The sequence below is a fragment of the Mus musculus genome, chromosome 9 (assembly GCF_000001635.26).
Source record: "Mus musculus strain C57BL/6J chromosome 9, GRCm38.p6 C57BL/6J".
Taxonomy (NCBI): domain Eukaryota; kingdom Metazoa; phylum Chordata; class Mammalia; order Rodentia; family Muridae; genus Mus; species Mus musculus.
Genome location: NC_000075.6, coordinates 80,103,234 through 80,124,879, shown reverse-complemented (window position 1 = coordinate 80,124,879; position 21,646 = coordinate 80,103,234). Strand labels below are relative to the sequence as shown.

Here is a 21,646-nt window from a genome sequence, read left to right as displayed (position 1 = left end):
AAACTTTATATGCCCCAGTACAGGAAAATGCCAGGGCCAAGAAGCGGGAGTGGGTGGATAGAGGAACAGGGCGGAGGGAGGGTATAGGGAACTTTCGTGATCGCATTTGAAATGTATATAAAGAAAATATCTAATAAAAAAAAGCTATAAAAATAGACAGAAACCAAAACAAAGTTGTTAGTTGAGTTAGTTGTTAGTTGAGTGTGGGGGACACATGTGTAATTCCAGAACTTCAGATATACAGGTAGGACTGCCAGTCTGCCATCTGTTTATAAACAAGACCCTGAAACAAACAAACCTTTCAAATCATGCCTTGAACCTTCCACATTTAAGTTTGTAGCCAGGTTGAAAGATTTATTTCAAATAAACTAAGCAAATCTCAAAACTAGCAAAACTGAATTGCTGCGCAAATGGTCCAGGGCTCCTTGGACGATAGAGTTTGAGAGTTACCTAACTTTAAGGCATTTCTGTCTATCTGCATGCAGATTTGGACATCAGAGTGTGTTCTTTACGTCCAATATTGTCAGCTATGGTAAACAAATGGGACTATACACAGGGGACCTAAACTTCAGCCCTACTCAGGGCAGCAATCTGAGTGAGCAGTGAATGCAGTCTGCAGAGAGAGATGGGAGAAAAAGAAAAGAGCAGAGTGGGAAAAGGAACTAAAGGAGATCTAAAACATGTTTTAAAATTTAAATTTCTTTAATTTTAAAATGAATTGTTGAAGTCTAACATTAAAATGAACAATACTTAAACATTTAATTTTAAAATTATTCATTGTTATTGAAGGTATGGCTCTTGTGGCAAGGTCTGCCTAACAAGTGTGGAAGTCCTGGTTTTGATCCCCAGCTAACAGGGTTTTGATCCCTTACAAAAAACAAACAACTATTACCCAACTTTTGAAATTATGGTAAGATTTTAAAATATAATTACAGTTTTCACTTTGTTCTCTTTTTGCGCGCAGTTTCCTTTGATGCTCTCTTCATAGCTTCTTGTACAGGCAACAAGTCTGCTATTGGCTTCGTCAAAAAGAATTTTTGCAAAAAAGTTGGGAACATTATTCCTTATACCAATGTCAGTAATGATACTTTCAAAGACCACCTCTGCCTGATGATCAAGGCCAGTTTGAAAAATTAAAATAATGTACTGTTCTTCTAAACCTGAAAAGGAATAAATATAGCTGTGAAACTGAACAGACTGAATCGACAGTTTTAAAGCATACCAACAAGTGATGGGTCTGGTGACTTGTGCCTTTAATTCCAGCGCTTGTCAAATGAAGTCAGGAGGATTGCCAAGAGCTTGTGGAAAGCCTGGGCTACACGATGAATACTGAAACATGCTTTTTTTTAAAAGGCCAGAAGAAGGTTTGGGAGATAATTCTCTCGGTAAAGCGTCTGCCTCCAAAGCATGAGAAAGAATCTCTGTTGGATTCCTAAAATCCACATAATGAGAGACGGAGACAGGCAGGTCGCTGATTTGCATACCTGCCAGGCTAGCCTACATGTTAAATCTAAGCAGTGAAAGACCCCGTCTCAAAAAGCTGGACCGCCGCCTCTGGAGTCCATATCTGTGTATGCACACGCACATGTGCATTTGTACACACAGATAATAACAGTACCAATCAATTATTCCCTAGACGATTACAAGTTCTGGAATATATATATGTAACAGTATTTGGCACATGGGAAATCACAATACTGGAAAATGAGGAGTATTACTCAGAAATGTTACCAAAGGCACCAGATCATTAACAAAGCTATTAAAAACAATCTACTTCTAAAACATGGCTCTCAACTGATGGGTCCAAACCTCCACAGGGGTTGCGTGTCAGATATTTACATTATGACTTACAACAGTAGCAACAAGAATGGCTGGGGTTCATCATGACATAAGAAACTGTACTAAAGGGTTACAGCATTAGGAAGGTTGAGAACCACCATTCCAAAAGGATCAAACTAAATCATGATCTTAAAATATAGCAATCAGCATTTCTGCCAAGGATGGTTAGGAAAAAGCCAAACACATAGTATTATCTCTACATAACAGACCTGCACCAGCAGAGGCTGTTGTTCACTAATGTGTACATTTTGACAGCTATATTAGCACCTACTCGATGCTAAGCTGCAACTGCAATTAATGCTTAAACATATTTCTTTTTATATAAATTACTTTTATTGTGTGTGTGTGTCTGCCTTCATGTGTGTCTGTGTAGGACTGTGTGTCTGGTGCCCACAGGAGGTCCAGAAGAGTGTTCCACCTTTGGAACTGAAGCTATAGATAACTGTGAGCTGTACATGGATGCTGGGATACAAATCCATACCCTCTACAAGAGCAGTAAGTGATCCTGACCCCCGAAGCATCGCCCCAGCCCCAAATGTACTTAGTATATGAACAGCTGTGCTGTTATAGCACAAAGTAAAGAAGTACATCTATTTAAGGAATAAAGACCTCTTCTATGTCTTTCAAATTTTTCTAGTCCCAGCTCCTTAGACAAACTTAACTCAGCAGTCATATCAATTAAATTCATTTTAAGTAAGTAAGTAAACGCTATAGACTTCAGATCCTTGGAGTTTTAACCCACTCTGCAACCTTTTAAAATGGGCAAACCCAGGTTTTATCCTCAACCCTTCTACTCTCTACTGGCATTTCCTCAGAGGCTGGTGTACCCATCACAGTAAGGAGATTACATTCCTACCAAATGAAATAAGTACTGACTGACCTGAAAATCATTGCTTCTACTTCTCATGATGCACTTTCTAAAACACTCCTATTCTGGTATTCAGCAGACCTATCTTAGCTGTAATTTGTTTACAGAACTTACTTGTTATCCTGTTTATTCCTTTACAATCATTCCAAACTTTATCTTCTTTACTCATCTGTAGCTGCATGCTCAGCTTCTGGTAAACTGCTGGTATTGCCTGGAGAAACACTACTGGTAATTTCCGGACATTACACCATTCACATTTAGTTAGATCAGAGGTATTTAAAATAATGTCTACAGGATCACTTTCTGGTCCTAGAGGGAAACAGAGAAAAATGAAAAAGGAACAAATTTTTAAGGTGACAAACCAAAAAATGGAGGAAATATAAGCTTAAAATTAATAATTTACTATACTCTATACTATTCTTACTTTTTTGTTGTTGTTTTTTTTTTTTTTTGTTTTGTTTTGTTTTGTTTTTCAAGACAGGGTTTCTCTGTGTAGCCCTGGCTGTCCTGAATCTCACTCTGTAGACCAGGCTGGCCTCAAACTCAGAAATCCGCCTGCCTCTGCCTCCCGAGTGCTGGGATTAAAGGCGTGCGCCACCACTGCCCGGCTTACTCTATACTATTCTTAAGAATTGCATTAATAAAACATAATTTTTCCAAATAAAAAGGAGACTCTAAAATATTAGGCTTAGTTGCATTACAAAATAAAATTACATGAAGCCCTTTATACACTGTATTAATTAATTAAATAAATATTACTATAAAATGGATCAGTATAAACTTTAGTGCATGAACAGATAAAAATAGCTTACCATCTAGATGTATCGTGATTGACTCTAAAGAAAACTTTAGAAACAAAAGGACAAATTAGTGTTGATGATAGACGTACTGAGATTTTTGTTCTACATACTCTAAGTGGTATATATGGTCCATAAGTATACAAAGAGCAGAAAACTGGGTCATATACCATGTGCTTAAATTTAAGATGAAATATCCCCATCCCCTGAAAAAAAACCAAAACCTTCTGCTATTTTGAACTTGAATATTACAGAACACTCATTTCCTAGATTCATTAACTTAATATTTTCATATATCTACTCTATTACTGTTTATAAATTATATTTTTACTAAAAAAAAAAAAAAGCCACAAAGCAGGCAGCAGTCATTACTTCATCCCTAAATCCTTCGGCATGAAGCCTCTAAATACAAGCACATTTGCTACACAACTAAAACATCAGCAAATCTAAGAGATCAAAGTTGAACTTCTTCAATATACAGTTTATACTTAAATGTCCATCAGTCCTTGTTTTAACTTTCCCTCAGCTATTATTACTGTGTCAATATTATACAGCAAATACCAACTGTGTCCATACTACAGACTTGCCTCTCTGTTCTTTAGGACATGGCTTTTATGAGACCTAAGTTGCATACACCATGCAATCACTAGAGGGTTTCCTTGTCTCCAAATGCAATCCCTCCATTCTCAGGGAGAGCAGCACATGGCGCTGAGACCCTGCGCTGTGGTCCTGCAAGTGCCAGGCTGTCTCACTGCTCATGTTATTAATTAACTGCCTCAGCAGTGACTGCTGGGATTTTTGGTCTGCTTCCATATTTCTCCATTTATAACTAAATAATCCGAGCAAAGATACTTCAAGTCAGTGAATATCTTTGATGCAGTGGTTTTAGCACCCCTGACACTCTTTACCTGAATTATTATTGGTGGTTATAAAATGATATAATTTTCTAATTATTTCAACGTAGAGAGCACTTAACATTAAGCCTAATTAATAAATAAATTATCTTGGATGTTTGGAGAAGTTAAGAGAATCAAAAGAGGAGGCAAATGTTTTCATAGGTATTGAAGAGTAAGATGTACTAACAGCAATAAACAGATAACATGAGAAGCAAACACAGACCATGTGTTCCTTAAGCAAAATTCTAAAGTGTTGAGGACCAAAGGAGATTCAGGTTTTAGAAATGTTTGTGTAGAATATTCTCTTTAACACTTTAGTGGTTAAAAATCCCTGATCTAAAAAAAAAAAAAATATTTAAATTCTCCAAAATCTAAAACTTCACTGGCAACCAGCACTGAGGACTGAACACAGGCTGAGTGTACTAAGCATGAGTTCTATCACTGAGGACTGAACACGGGCTGAGTGTACTAAGCATGAGTTCTATCACTGAGGACTGAACACGGGCTGAGTGTACTGAGCATGAGTTCTATCACTGAGGACTGAACACAGGCTGAGTGTACTGAGCATGAGTTCTATCGCTGAGGACTGAACACAGGCTGAGTGTACTAAGCATGAGTTCTATCACTGAGGACTGAACACGGGCTGAGTGTACTGAGCATGAGTTCTATCACTGAGGACTGAACACAGGTTCTGAGTGTACTGAGCATGAGTTCTATCACTGAGGACTGAACACAGGCTGAGTGTACTGAGCATGAGTTCTATCACTGAGGACTGAACACGGGCTGAGTGTACTAAGCATGAGTTCTAGCACTGAGGACTGAACACAGGCTGAGTGTACTGAGCATGAGTTCTATCACTGAGGACTGAACACGGGCTGAGTGTACTGAGCATGAGTTCTATCACTGAGGACTGAACACGGGCTGAGTGTACTGAGCATGAGCTCTATCACTGAGGACTGAACACGGGCTGAGTGTACTAAGCATGAGTTCTAGCACTGAGGACTGAACACAGGCTGAGTGTACTAAGCATGAGTTCTAGCACTGAGGACTGAACACAGGCTGAGTGTACTAAGCATGAGTTCTAGCACTGAGGACTGAACACGGGCTGAGTGTACTGAGCATGAGTTCTATCGCTGAGGACTGAACACAGGCTGAGTGTACTGAGCATGAGTTCTATCACTGAGGACTGAACACGGGCTGAGTGTACTGAGCATGAGTTCTATCACTGAGGACTGAACACAGGCTGAGTGTACTGAGCATGAGTTCTATCACTGAGGTCCACCCCTAAAATCAACTCAACTTTTTTTTTTTTTTGAGGCTAAGGAATGTGCCTCTCATTTACTATCCAAGTTGGTTTGTTTTGTTTGCTTGCTTGTAATCATGCCACCACACCCAACTTCCTGGTGATCCTGATGCCATCAAGACTCCAAAATGGCTGGTAGTATACACCAGCATATCTGGCTCAGAGTATATATCACCATATCCAGCAATGCAGTTTAAGTTCCTGTCAATACTAACGTTTCAGACTTCAGAGAATTTCTAATTTTTGGACAAGGGACCCAAACTGTATAGTAAAATACCAACTGACAGAACTTAACTGAAAGTATGAGAGTCACATGCATTTCCTACAGTAAATCTAATACAACTTTGAATTTATGTTCTATCTACATATCCACCAGTTTTTAATGGGTTATTATTTATATACTCTTAAAGCAATCTGAAATTTTAAATATTAACTTCAGTAATTTAATTGAGCAAACTTTAAATACACTGATTAACCAAGTCAGAGTCATCTGATTCTTGTTATTATACAGCAACAGCTTAAAAACATACTTACAATTACAGGCTCTACCAACAGTCGGAAGAGTGTTCCAACTCGTATACTTCGGCAGTTTAAAATGACACTTTCAAAGTTTTGGCAACTTAAAGACATAGGGTGAATAAAAGCTGCATGACTGTTTACTTTACGACGTTTTAAAGGTGTGCTGATGGAATTACCAAGCTGAAAAGAAAACAAACAAAAAAATTTCACACAGTAAGGAACTGTAACAAGCCTGGAAACTAAATATACATGGAAAAAGACCCAATATGAGAAATATCACTACATGAACTGGCTGTCCTACCTTAGAGTAAGAGAAAATAGAAATTATGGCTTTTATATAAAGTAAATTCTTAAGTTATGACTTGAAATTCAAGGTCAGAAATAAAACTCACAAAACACACTGGCTATGTTCAAATAACAGCCAAAATGCCAACTAAGGATTTTGCAAAAACTAGTAACTTCCTAAAGCTTCTATTTGCTAAAATGAAGAGCACTGAGGGCTAAGAATGCCTCTGTTTGCCAGGCAGCAGTAGCATGCACCTTTACTCTCAGCACTCAGAAGGCAGAGTCAAAAGGATCTCAGGGGTTCAGGGCTATACTGGTCTACAGAGTTCCAAGACTTAAAACATTGTGAGATTTTAAACAACAATTCAACTGCTTAAGTCTCCAGCATGAACTCTGTAGTTTATCTTACGATGGTCATCACTTTATAGTGACTGTCACCTTACAATATCAAAAGGTTAGATACATCTGGTGCTTTATTCTTTTCTTTTTATCCTCAGTTTTAGTTATTACTTTTTCAAAACATTTATTTAGTGGGTGCAGGATGGAGGGGCACATGAACATCAATGCACAAGGAGGTCACAGGACAATGTGTAAGAGTTGGTTTATTTCTTTCTATCATGTAGGTCCTAGATATTGAATTGATGATTAAGCTTGTCAGCAGGCACCTGTACTTGTACAACCAGCCCTATTTGCTCACTTCTGATAACATTTAATCTATTATAATATTGTATGTCATTTCTATTATAACTCTCTGAATCTTTTTATTTATATATCTTTTGTTCATCTGAATGGTTTGAAATTTTTAAGCAAATTATAAAATAAGGTAAGATATAAATAACTATATAGTATGGTCACATATACTGAAATTAAAATAACTTTTAGCCTGCTGGGTTTGCTAAGAAATACATACACACATATACACACATGTGCAAAGATGCCAGAGAGGTATGGAAGAGACAGCTCCTTGGTTAAGGGCACATTCTGCTCTTCCAGAGGACCTGAGCTCAGTTCTTGGTACCCAGATCAGAGGGCTCACAAATGCCTGCAATTCCAAGTCCAAAGGAGGCCTGTGGCCTCTGCTGGCACCTGTACTCATGTGCATGTTTGCACATATAGACACATGAATAAATATAAAAAAGAAATTTTACAAAAAGAATGAAAATGCAAGTAAGCCAAAAAAGCTGTACAAAACTTAACTCAAGAAAATCCATATACTGTATGTGACAAATATAAGTAATTTCCTTTTAGACTTAGTTCCTAGGTCCAAATACCCAACTGTATATATGCAAATACTCCAAATTAAAAAAAAAAAAAGAAAAAACTAAAATTTAAAACATTTCTGGTTGCAGACATCTTGGATTAAAAAAAATCCTGTACTAACATTTTGTTAAGAATAATACTGGCTTTTTTTTCCTATTGGATTCTTATACACAAACCTCTGGTTAAATTGTAATTTATTTTTGTATATAGTTTAATGGTCTAGAACAACCTTGTAACAGTATTTGAGCATGCATTAATAAATAAGCCATCTTCTCCTGCTGTCACTAACAAATTACTTTTCCAAAATAGAGGTACTACCCCAAAGGAAAGACCTTGACCTGAAAGTACCTGGTCCTTCATTCTTGCTTTTCGTGGTATGACAATGGTATTTAACTCAGGCTCTGCTGGACTGCTTCTGGGTTCCTGCTCTGCTCTACAGGCATCTGCATTTAGTGCAGCTTCAACTTTTCCCGTAGATGGTACTGGTGAGGAGCATGCTGAGTCGGCAGGCTTCGGGGACGTGCTCTCTCTTCTCTTAGTCCTATCGTCGTCGTCGTCATCATCATCACTAGACAAAATGACTAAAATCATACAGAAAAGTCAAAATTTACACTAAAAGTTTTATATTTATATTTCATTTTTGCCAGTTAAAATACTAACTGGGATGTATACCAAAATAGTCTTAGATCTTCTTCATATGAGATCAATAAAAGCAAATCAAAGAGGAACTCATGAGACGGCTCCGCATGTAAAACTGCCTGCTGTACAAGCCCAGTGGCCTGAGTTAGACCACTGAAATCCATGTAAAGTTGGAATACAAGAACTGACTCCACACACACACACAAAATTTATATATATATTCCAGTGTATCTCATAAAAAGAATGAGATTTTAATTAAAAGGCATATGATACATACTCTTTTCAAAAATATTAGACAAATATAAAATCAACTCTTTAGCCTTAGAGCTTTTAAAGTCAACACTACCAGGATTGGGGATATAGCTCAGTAGTAGAGCACTTGCCTATCATGTGTGAGGCCCAGGGTTCAAATCTCCAGTATTGCCAAAGAAAAAATAAAACACAATAGATAGAATCACCACTAATCTACACAGCTATACCAGTAACTCATAGAAATATTTGCAAGTCTATTTTTGAGTTACAAAACATTTATGGCTTGAAAATATCCCATTTATGTTCAAAATAACATATATTTAAAATATGTGGCAAATAATTTTCCCTTACAATGGGAAGCACTGAAATTATAACTGGTCCTAAGAAGAAACTGTACCAATATCTGATGTTCAATAAAATCTTGCTTTATAAACATGAAGAAGACAACTGTAAGACAATTTGATCGTAGATCTTGGGCTCACTACTACACCTATCATATTGCCCCCTGTACCAAATCCTAGAATGGCCCACAATGCACTGAGTAAAATAACAATTCCTCACTCCAGGAACACTAGGAAGAATTTCTGTCATCTATTCTACCTTCAATATTCTTCGTGTTTTGTCATAAAGTATTGGCTTAAAAATCACTTCTTGATGGACAATCTAAACTAATGCAAGCACAGAGACGGTCAGTTACTCATTAATTTCAATGTTATAACACTCTTTGATGTGAAAGGTCGTTTGCAACTATAAGAGATGGGACAATGTTTTGCTCACTGCTATATTCTAGAACCTCAAACTGTGCTTCATTCAGAAAAACGACAAAAAAAACATTAAAAATACCCTGGGCTAACATATAGTCTTTCAAGTACACCAGTATAAGAGTAAATACTCAGCTCAACACTCTGGTGATGCAGCGCCCATGAACTTCTTCTGTGAGTAACATTAAGAAAGGGGAGGTGGGTAGAGAAGGCATAATGCACAAACATATAGGAGCAGTTTTCTTTTTAGTACCCAACACATACATACTCACTCAATAGGGAGTAATGTACTTGCCCTGGAGGGCCAGTACTATAGTAATATTCACTTATCTCTGATTTTGTTATCTAGTTTCACAACAAATACTGGCCTGATATGATTTTCAAAGCTGGTTATTTGATTCAATTTCTCTCCTCTATGAAATCAGAGACTACAATGAAATCTATTTCACAGGACTGTTGCAAAGAAAACAGGATATATAAAACCCTATGACAGGGATTGGTACATATTAACTTTTAAATCGGATGTGCACTTTGACACAGCTCGAATTGTCCATGAATTTCCACTGATTTTTTTTCTATGTCTCAAATACTGTATTAAACTATAATTATTCATTATTTGTGTTATCTCCTCAAATTACTAACAAAGGTTTGGAAGACAGCTTGGTTGGCAAACCCTTGTAAGTACCCAGAACTGAATCTGATCCCCAGAACCCACATAAAAAAGTTGGGCATGGTAGTTTCTAACCACAACGTAGGGAAGGAAGAGACAGGATAACCCCCGGAACTCCCTGGCCAGCCAGGCTAGTTGACTCACCAAGAACACACACAAAGTCTAGATAGAAGATACATACAAAAATACGCAATACACCGGGGAGGCAGATGCAGGCGGATTTCTGAGTTCAAGGCCAGCCTAGCCTACAAAGTGAGTTGAGTTCCAGGACAGCCAGGGCTACACAGAGAAACCCTGTCTCGAAAAACAAAAACAAAAAACAAACAAACAAAAAAAACCAACCCGCAATAACTAGTACTTGAGCAAAAGACTGGGGCCAAGCTACTGTTTTTCTCATTTATTATTTTAACATGAGCAGAACGGGAACAAAGTCAGTTATTACTTTTGTAACTAAATGCACAAGTTCTAATCACTTAATCCCCAAATGATTCGTATGTGCTATAAAAAGACACCTCTTAAAACTGTGCTTCTCAAATATACTCATTAAAAACTATGCAACAAAAATGTTGGCTATTAAGTATCACTGAAGAATAGCACTAATCTACTTGAGCAATGCTCAGGAACAAAGGCTGGAGGCCGCCGGAACCCACGGGTTTTGGAGTTTGAAGATACTTACTTGGATCGTTTAAATCTGACACGCTTATCTTTCGCTCTTTTGGGTTTGTGAGTTTAGGTATTTTTCCTCCAGGTAAAATGACTTTCCCATTTGTCTGTATGTAATTATGTCTGCTATCATCACAGGTGACCAAAATATCAATTGGAATCTTATCCACACTGTTCCCATAAAATTTCTTAGCTGTTAGTCCTGTGTTTTGTGATTTCTGTCCTCCAGAGTTCTGATGAATTGATGTTCTTAGCAATGGTCCAGTAGGTTCATTCAAAGTTACGGCTTGTCGGCAATTTCTTTGCAAATCATTATGAAAAACAATACCACAACTTTGGCATTTGGTCTGATTTTCTTTTTCTTTTCCACATTTTGGGCAATATTCACGCTGTTCAGAAACCTTATGTCCCAAAAGAACAAAAGAAAAGACTTTGGTATTTTTACATTAGCATAAAAAAGCTTCTTTTTAAAGTCTCAAAATGCCCAGCAGTGGTGGCACACACCTTTAATCTCAGCACTTAGGAGGCAAAGGCAAGTGGATCTCTGTGAGTTCAAGACCAGCATGGTCTACAGAGTGAGTTGCAGGACAGCCAGGGCTACACAGTGAAACCCTGTGTCAGAAAGCCACACACACAAAACAAAAACAGAAACAACAACAACAAAAATCCCCAACCCCCCCCCACCAAAACAGTAAATCTAGATTACTTTGTTACACCAAGTGATGAAGCCCTGGAAGAATGGTGGTGATGTGTGCAAAACAGCAGGGACAATTTGAAAAGACGGGTCACAAACAATAGTAGGCATCATCTGAGCATCAAAATATATGAAAGTTAAAGACTCTAACTCAAGTAAAAGAAGAATCCATGTGCTCATGCTGATGCAAAGAACTAACTATGGGCTAAGAGACAGTTCTTGACACTCAATTATCTGGCCCAGAATTCATTCACATCTTAGCACCCACAGAAATAAAACAATTTCCCTTTTAAAATAATATAAAACTAAAGGAGAAAAAAGGAAAGAAATTACTGGAATCTCTGGAAGGAATAGCACACACCTCTAATCCCAGCACTGGGAAGGCAGAAGCAGGTGGATCTCTAAGAGTTCAAGGCCAGCCTTGTCTACAAAGTGAGTTCCAGGGCAGCCAGAACTATTTTGAAACAAATAAAAAAAAAAAAAAAGATGCCAAACCAACGTCCTAGGTTCACAAAAAGGAGGGGAGAAAAAAAATAAAAAAAAAAAGGACTGGGTTTTATGGAACAAAAAGTAAGTTTAAAAATCAGTATTTCCTGGGGGCTGGAGAGATGGCTCAGCAGGTAAGAGCACAGACTGCTCTTCCCAAGGTCCTGAGTTCAAATCCCAGCAACCACATGGTGGCTCACAACCACCCATAATGAGATCTGACGCCCTCTTCTGGTATGTCTGAAGACAGCTACAGTGACTTATGTATAATAATAAATAAATTAAAAAAAAAATCAGTATTTCCTGTAAGGTGTATTGTGCATGTGTCAGTGTAGCTTCCTGCAGAGCCCAGAAGGAAACACCAGATTTTCCTCTACACTCAAAGTAGATTTTTTTTTTTAATTAAAAACAAAACCAAAAAGAAACCTTTTTTCTTTGTGTGTAACTTAGTATAAATGGAAGAAAGGAACAGGGAAGCAGGAACAAGGGAGAGAGAGGAGTTGGGGAAGAAAGTGGGGAGAGGGAGAAGAAAGAGGAGACCTGAAAAGAGAAGGATAAGAGAAATGAATAGAAACAGGTCAGAGACAACCTTGAGTTTCAATCCTTGCTTTCTTCTACTGTGAGACAAAGTGTCTTTTTGACACTAGACCCTCCTGTCTCTGCCTCCCATCTCACCTAGGAGCCACAGTATTACACATATGGACTATCACATTTGGCTCTATATTGGTTCAGCTCCTCAGACTTGTTTGGCCAGTGCCTCTACTAACTGGGCTCTCTCTCTCCCATGCTAATTTTTAAAAAATTAATAGCTACATATGATCCCTCATGCCTGTAATCAACAATGTGAGAGCTAAGGCTAGAGGACTGTCATGAACTGGACGTTAGCCTGATGAGTTTCAGGTCAGCTGGTATTGAATAAGAACCTGTCACTCAAAACAAAAGCCAACCAAATAAAACCACATATTTTTTAAAACAACCTTTTGTCTCTTTTAATTTTTGGCTGATTACAATTATCTGAATTTTGTTATAGGGATGCATTGATAAATTCTGTACATAAAAAAAAAACCTGTAGTTTGGACAAGTAGAAAATGGTCTATTTAAGTCAGAAACATTTACTTAAATAGCTTTTCTAAATTTCTTTGGGTCCTATGATGAATGTAATGAGCAGTAAAGACAATGTGAATGGCTGGGGAGATGGCCGGGCAAGGAAAGCCTACAAGCCTGAAGGCCTGAGTCTGCTCCTGAGAATCTGGAATAAAGGAACCAACTCCCAACGGCTGTCAATACACCTCCACCTGACACGTGAACACACTCTCATGCATAACACTGTCCACACACCTCCACATGACACGTGAACACACTCTCATGCATAACACTGTCCACACACCTCGACCTGACACGTGAGCACACTCTCATGCATATACAGTCACAAAATGGATGTTAAAACAGTAATAGAACTACCAAGTGATTAGTAAGAGCAACGTTTCTACCTACCTCTAAATGGGTCAAACACTTCTTTGAGGCAGGGGACAGAGGAGAAAGCTGGTAAGTGCTACAGTGCCGCTTCTGCTGGACTTTCCTCTTAATCTCAGACTCTACATATGATTCTGACTCTTCAGTTTTCTTCATTATATGGTCTAAAGGAAGTGGGGGATGAAAAGCACTGAATTTAAATCTAATAAATTCCTCATGATCTTTGCTATAGAAGAATTAAATTCCATGTTTTCAAATTTAAATTTTAGTTAAACTGGGATAGTGCATAATATGTATGATAAAGAAGAACCAGCTGGCTAGTAGGCAGAAGTCCTTGCCACAACACTGACAACATGAATTTGATTCTCAGGATCCACACGATAGAAGAAGGGAACTCCTGAAAGTTGCTCAATTGGGAACATGTACACACACGCAAGTGCACACAAATGCAATACATGTAAAAAGACAAAAACAAGACCTTTAAGATGAAGGCAGTAATAATGCCCAATCTACTCTTACCTGGTTTTCTCATCTCAGCAGGCTTTCCTCTACTTCATTAGTAGGGCAACATTTTACTTACTTGAGTAGTAAGGTAACAGAAACACTGTAATAAACCACACACATGCCTAGTTCCCTCCAACTTAGCCCTGTTCTTAGATTAGAAATAAGAAAATATAGGAACTCAAACATTTACGAAGGTTAGAAAAAAATAAAACTAAACTAACTCTTAGGCTGCTCGTGTGGGTTGTGTGGTAGTAGTTGTCTAGATATGTATTTTTCCCCTAGAAATACAAGAGATTTGTCTTTATTACTTAAAGACATACTTACTTACTTTAAACATAACTTTATGTTTAATATAACTGCTCTATTGACCTACTCTCAACTTTGCTAAATAGTCCTACTTGAATATTTTATTCTCTTTTTTCCTATTTTTTGAGATGAAGTCCAGCTATGTTAACCATGTTGGTATGAACTCACTACATAGTCCAGGTTGGCCTTAAAAGTGTAGGCTTCCTTCTGCTGCTGGATCCCAAATGCTAGCATAACCACATACCACTGTGTCCAACTTCCTTTGCTCTTCTGACTGCAGAACCTCATGTGGGCCCTGGATACGCCAGTCTTGACTCTGTATTTCATTTCACAGAGGTTCATTTTTCCAGAGTATTTTCTTCTTATTTTCTTCCTCTCTGTATAAGCAAAGTCTACCCAACTGAATAGTCAATTAAGCAATCCAGGCACCCAAACTATACTTCTATTAGCACTCATTTAATAATAGAATACTTGTTTGTATTTTTCTTTTGTTGCCAATATGCTGTGAGAAATCAGGTTTTAGTCATATATTTTTCTAACACCTCAAATTAAAAAAGACAAAACTGGACAAGTATTTATCACACTATTGAACAAAGACATAAATGTATGATGCATTTATGTGTGAAATTAGTGAGGTATGTGGCGCAGGCCTTTAATCCCAGTGCCAGGAGGTAGAGGCAGGAGCAGAGAGGCAGAGGGATTTAGAGGAAGGGGTGATGTTTCTAAGTCACTTGAAAATGACTTATACTTTACAATAGAGATAATAAAGTCAGAACCTGAAGACTTAGCCTACAACCAAAAAGACATAAAAGACTTTAAGACAAAAAACAAAACAAAACAAAACACCACCATCGAGGTTTTACACTTGAAGTAGTAGCAGTCTACAGCATCCAAATGTTAGTGATTTTTGAGGGATACTTTACTTTGCAATCTCTAAACAAATGATCACTAAGAGTTATACTATCCTACTCTTTGTATAAAAGAACATAGAGAACATTTTTAAAATCAGACAGTACATGTCTTAGTCAGGGTTTCTATTCCTACACAAACATCATGACCAAGAAGAAGTTGGGGAGGAAAGGATTTATTCAGATTACACTTTCCACATTGCTGTTCATCACCACAGGAAGTCAGGACTGGAACTCAAGCAGGTCAGGAAGCAGGAGCTGATGCAGAGCCATGGACGGATGTTACTTACTGGCTTGCTTCCGCTGGCTTGCTCAGCCTGCTCTCTTATAGAACCAAGACTACCAGCCCAGGCATGGCACCACCCACAAGGGGACCTCCCCTCTTGATCACTAATTGAGAAAATGCCCCACAGCTGGATCTCAGGGAGGCATTTCCCCAACTGAAGCTCCTTTCTGTGTGATACCTCCAGCTTGTGTCAAGTTGACACAAAACTAGCCAGTACAGTACATAAACACAGGTGTCTAGAATATAACAACTTACTTGTAAAATTAATTTACAGCAAAATAGTCTAAAACCACGACCCTCAACAGGATATGGGTTCTGAGTACTTGAAAGGCCAGGACAGACCAGACTAGCTAACACAAAGTGTGCTATAAAGAAAACCCTCCGTCCCTTTAGTCAACATGCTGCTTCCAACTTGTTTTATTTTATTTTGAGACAGGGTTTCACTATATAGCCTTGGTTGACTTGGAACTCACTAAATAGACCAGGCTGGCATTGAACTCACAGCAGTCTATCTGCTTCTGCTCTCCAAGTACTGGGATTAAAGACTTGTGACCCTACACAGTTGCTTTTTTTTTAAATTAAACTCAGTTATGCACATAAAGGAAAAGTCCTTTCCTCATAAACAAATTTTCACTAGATTTTATAAGGGAAAATGTGCATTACTCCACTCAGATTTTCTGCCAAATGCTTCTTACATACAAATACTATTTAAAATACAAGTAAATATAATGGTGTGCATAACATTTTAAATTGAGCATACTGTCTTCTACTTTGTATATGAGAAGGGCCTAATTACAAGATTCCTGAAGACTAGAATTTGCAAATGCCTGTCACCTGTAAGAAATGTAGTACTTAAACTTCTATTGTGTGCACATCTGCCAATATTTTAAATCATTTCTAGATTGCTTATGTTGCCCAATATACTATAAAAGCTATGTAAGTAGCTATTTTACAGTGTCATTTAGTAAATTAAAACAAACAAGAAGAAGGTAAATGGTCAAGACTGATCTAATTTTGACAGACGAAATTTTCCTTTTTCAAATATAATTGATCATTGTGGCTGAAATCTGTAGGTGTGAATTCCAAAGTTATGGAGGCTCAGCCAGGCGGTGGTGGCACAAGCCTTTTATACCAGCACTTGGGAGGCAGAGGCAGGTGGATTTCTGAGTTCGAGGCCAGCCTGGTCCAGGTGAGTTCCAGGACAGTCGGTGCTACACAGAGAAACCCTGTCTCAATCCCCCCACCCCCCAAACAAAACAAAACAAAACAAAACAAAAACAAAGTTATGGAGGCTCACTGCACACAGACAGAAAGGTGGCATTAAGTAGCCATAGAATGGACTGAGTGACGATGAGAGGATACTTTCTTGGTACATGTGAATTAAGCAGTGATTTATCAGCTGACTGCCATTGTAATCCTAAGACATAATTGTATGAAATATGTAATTAAAATGTATATATTCAACAATAGCATATAATGCCAACTAGTCCTAAACTTTCAGAGAAATATTACAAAATGAAAAGGAAGCTTAAGGAGCAAAATGAAAAGCAGAGGGGTATGGGTAGCTTATCATATCGTTATACAGCGGCTATTCTATGTGCTTGGAAAAATTAAATTATTGCCAAACAAAACAAACAACAACAAATCCAATGTGTATTAACAAAACCTAAAATATTTACACCTAATAGCTTATGAGCATTAACTTAGTTCATGAGATTGAACTCAGAAGTTCAATCCACAAGGTGGATTATCTTCTAGAGTTTGCACATGGGATGTAACACTTGGGCTATACACACACACACACACTAATAAATACACATAAAAAATGTAAAACTAAATCATCTTACATGTCAGGAACCTAATTTTTATTTACATTTTAAATTCATTTGACGGTGGTGGTGGTAACATGTATAATGTGTTTGAGTACAGGCATGTACACACCATGGTGCACACGTGGAGGGCAGTCTTGGAGTCAAGTCTCACCTTCCACCTTTAAGAATATGAGATCAAATTCAGGTTGTCTAACATAAGTACTCAAGTATTTTTTTCCACTGCCCTCACCTTGTTAGTATCACGGTGATTTCTTTTAAAAGGCAAAAATATTCCAGGAACTATGATCGAAACATGACTGAGCCTTCAAAGGAAATACTAAAATTGAATGTGATTTTCATGCAGCATTCTATTCAATCTGCTAGTATCCTATAACCAGGCATTGACCTACCTGCTTAACACAAACATGGCTGACAATGGAGGGCTCCATTACCTCTGATATAATTAAAGAAAAGAGGTAGCGTCTCAGTATAACTTTTATATTCCTCTCATAATGGGTACAGCTTGGGCTGAAGTAGTTCAGTTGGGAGAGTGCTTACGTGGCATACACAAAGCTCTGGGTCTGATACCCACCACTACAGAAGACAAGAGCCACTCTAGGATCTGAGACTCTTAAACACCTCTCCCGAAAATGCTTATAATTTAAATATGCAAATATTTTCCTGCAATTTGTAAGTACCACCAATAATGCAAAATAAATAAAAACAGAAAATTACCATTAGACAAAAATCAACAACTGTTGCATGAATGAGGAACAGGCTCATCAGGACCCACTAATGAAGCTATGGATGATGGTGCAATCCTACAGTCCCAGCAATCCAGGGAAGTTTGAGGCTGAGCCATGTGAGGCTGTCCGAAAAGTTCAACACCCCTCCCCTTAACACTCACCAACGGATGCTAAATCCCAGAGAGAAAAGTTAAGGCCAAACAGGAATTCTGCAGTACCTCAGAATTATCAAAGACCTTTACTGAGAACCTAAGGAAAAGCTAATTTTACAGTGATGAAGGCTGGAGCGACTACTCTGACTATAACAAAGTGACTATGACTAACATCACCAGTACCAAACACATCCCATTTGTAATTCCTGATATGACGCACTGGAACAGGCGCATCATTTCTGTAAATGCTGTCAGAAACCAGCAGAGGAGCAGTTTTAGCTTACAAATCGCCCAACACAAACCAAGGGGCATTACAAAAGCAACTCACCTATAATCATCAAAATTATCTAGAAACCTAAAAATACAACTAATTGCAATGTAGAAAAGGCATCAATGAAAAACGTTTACCTGTGAACAAGGTCAACAGCTTAGCAAATAATCTTAAAATAAGACAGACCTGTGGTGGCATGTGCCAAAAATACCATCATTCAGAAGGCTAAGGGAGAAGATCAATAGTTTGAACTACCTTGAGCTATACAGAGTCCTATGCTGGCCTAGACTATGTAATGAAACTGTGTCAAAAAGCAAACAACAAAACACAGTGAACAAATAAGCAAACACCTTATACATTTTGACAAGTACCGAATAAAAAAGGTATAGTAAGAATGAAGAATAAATAAGAACCATTTTGTTCCTTTTGCTACTTTAATTATTATACTCTACAATTATTTCAAAGTGAAAAACAAAGAAAATCAAAGATTATTCCTAATTCCTTAGTGAGTAATATTCAGTGGTGTTTTGTTTGTCTGTCTGTTTGCTTGAGACAGGGTCTTACTATATAGCTTTGGACAACCTGAACTTATTAGGGGGCCCAGACTGGCCCCAAACTCACTGAGATCTACCTACCTCTGCCTCCAGAGTGCTGGGATATAAGGTGTGTGCTACAATGCCCAGCTGAATAAATATTGTTGGGTATTAATGAATATTGTTGAATAAACTGTAGGTATTCTAACAGACTGGCTAAATGGCATCTAAAATGTGGGTCTACTCTGCTTCTCTGAAACTCATTTATCAAATGAGAATAGCATTGTACATTCTTCTTTGAAGATCAAACTAACTTTGTACTTCGACCTGGGTTAAGCCTGGGCAAGTATTTCAGTGCTTCTATGGAACCATTTGGTGTTCTGTACAAAATATAGGTATAAAATCTAAACTTAGAGGAATCTTCCACAAGAAATAGGACATAACTACATAACAAATGTAATGTATTTAACGTAGCAAGTGGAATGGAGTCAGTGTTCGATAAAAAATGAATGTGTAACAGAATAGATGTTGAAGAAGGTGGTCATTATTGCTAAACTCAATTTATTAATGTAACTGTGCACTGCAAAGTATATTATTCAAATTTAAAGTGAATAATATAAGATAATGAGATGGAACTGAGGATGAAAATTTTTAATCACAGTGGTATATTCAATGCATGTACCAAAGTTTGGAATTAGGAATCATCATGTTTTTGTTAAAGATTGAAATATTAAAGATTAGCTACAGCTTTAAAATCATTTTATATTTAATAGTATCCATTTTATATTAATGCACAAATAACATGTATTTCTCATGCAGAATCATCAAGACATGGTCTGTCTGTAAACAAGTAGGACACATGTTAAGCAAGCTATTCTATAAGGACTGTGCAGATGGCCAGACTAAGTGCCCAGCACCCCTGTCACACAGCTCCCAACTTCCTTATATTGTAGCTGTAGTTCTAGGAGGGTATGAAGCTTCCTGCCTTGATGGGCAGCAGTACAAATGCATACACCTCACACAGACACATGTACACACAAAGTTAAAATTAACAAAAATCAATCTAATAAACAAATAAACAATCTATTCTAGATTGGGCTTAGCAAAATATGCCTTTCAATTTCTTCCACCCCTGAGATTAAGGGAGAAAGATTAAAGACAGCTGAAACAGAGAAACCTTGATCTCAGAACAATAAACAGAAATGATGCTGAGCTGGCAGGATGGCTCAGAGAGTAAAAGCACTTGCAGTGCAAACTCAACCACTGGAGTTATATGCCAGGATGCATATAAACTCAGCCGCTGGAGTTATATGCCAGGACGCATATAAACTCAGCCGCTGGAGTTATATGCCAGGATGCATATAAACTCAGCCACTGGAGTTATATGCCAGGACGCATATAAACTCAGCCACTGGAGTTATATGCCAGGACACATATAAACTCAACCACTGGAGTTATATGCCAGGACGCATATAAACTCAACCACTGGAGTTATATGCTAGGATGCATATAAACTCAACCACTGGAGTTATATGCCAGGATGCATATAAACTCAGCCACTGGAGTTATATGCCAGGACAATGAATAATATAAAAGAAAAACTGAGGAGAGTGAGCATCTATAATCCCAGCACTCACTCCTAAGGTGGGGCGACAAGGGGAGGGAGTGGCCTGGACGCTCAAGGGCCAGTTATACTGGAATACACAGTGGGGCAGACTACCTGAACAAGGGAAAGGAAAATGTTGTCTTCTGACCACCACACAGAGCCCATTGCATCCAATTCCATATACCCATTAAAATAAATAAAATGACTATTTTATATAAGGAAAAATCAATTTGTTGGTGAAATACATTTGATACATATTATTTGTGCATTAATATAAAATTGATACTATTAAATATAAAACTATTTTAAAGCTGTAGCTAATATTTAATACTTCAATCTTTAACAAAAATGTAACATAATCCAGGGATTTTAAGCTACTCACCTAATTGTACAACCACCCTGACAATATACAATCACAGTTAAAAATTTAAAAAAATATGAAATCTGTTATAAAGTAATAGTTTTCAACATGATTTCCAGTAGGTCCCAGAGTATTCTGAAGCTAGTATCTATATTCTCTCTCTTTGTACGTCTCATGCAGTAATTCAAAACCCTTCCCAGGTTAACAAACCAAATTGTATACTCACCTCCACCTTGGCCATGACTTAGCATTACAGGGCTGTTTTCAGCTTTGTGGACATAAGGTGGGTATTCTTTCCTACAAGAGGAAATGTAAATGATTTCATTTAAATAGAAAATAAAGCTTTCAAAATGAAAAGTCTAAGGAACACTTGAAATACATTTATTCAGAGAAACCATAGTTTGTCGTGTTAAAAATTGATGGTATAATATATTCAAATTATTGGTTTTTCAAGGAAGTCTTTACTTTTTTGTTTTTTAGATAAGTGCCTGACTTTTCTCATTTATGGTCTCAAACTGCCTAACACAAGTGTCCCTCGAGTAGCTGGCACTCCAGACACTACCTTTAGCCAGTTTTTTATGTTTGTTTGTTTGTTTGTTTTTATTTTGGAAGCTACATATTTATTCCTCCAATGTAAAATTTAGACCTTTTCTCTTGAAACTGCCTTTTAGCCAATTTATGACACTCACATTAAAAATACTATCAGTTTGAACAAATTACCCAGCAGAATACCACCCAATTTTTTTGTTATTTTAAA

At 37.5% G+C, this 21,646-nt stretch overlaps 1 protein-coding gene across 8 annotated transcripts in view; it reads right to left on the bottom strand.

Annotated features, from left to right (window-relative positions):
* The window catches only part of Senp6 (SUMO/sentrin specific peptidase 6), a 78,208-nt gene that overhangs the window by 19,903 nt on the left and 36,659 nt on the right, over positions 1-21,646 (bottom strand). For 6 of the 8 annotated variants that reach the window (XM_006511014.2, XM_030244229.1, XM_006511015.4 and 3 more), the window contains 8 exons: positions 21,116-21,186; positions 13,427-13,569; positions 10,766-11,153; positions 8,116-8,348; positions 6,238-6,402; positions 3,520-3,553; positions 2,822-3,016; positions 934-1,160 (listed from right to left, as the gene is read on the bottom strand). In XM_006511014.2, the coding sequence (XP_006511077.1) occupies positions 934-1,160; positions 2,822-3,016; positions 3,520-3,553; positions 6,238-6,402; positions 8,116-8,348; positions 10,766-11,153; positions 13,427-13,569; positions 21,116-21,186 (1,456 nt within the window). The remainder of the gene's footprint in view (positions 1-933; positions 1,161-2,821; positions 3,017-3,519; positions 3,554-6,237; positions 6,403-8,115; positions 8,349-10,765; positions 11,154-13,426; positions 13,570-21,115; positions 21,187-21,646) is intronic. The other 2 variants (XM_006511016.4, XM_006511017.4) reach the window with 1 other exon arrangement.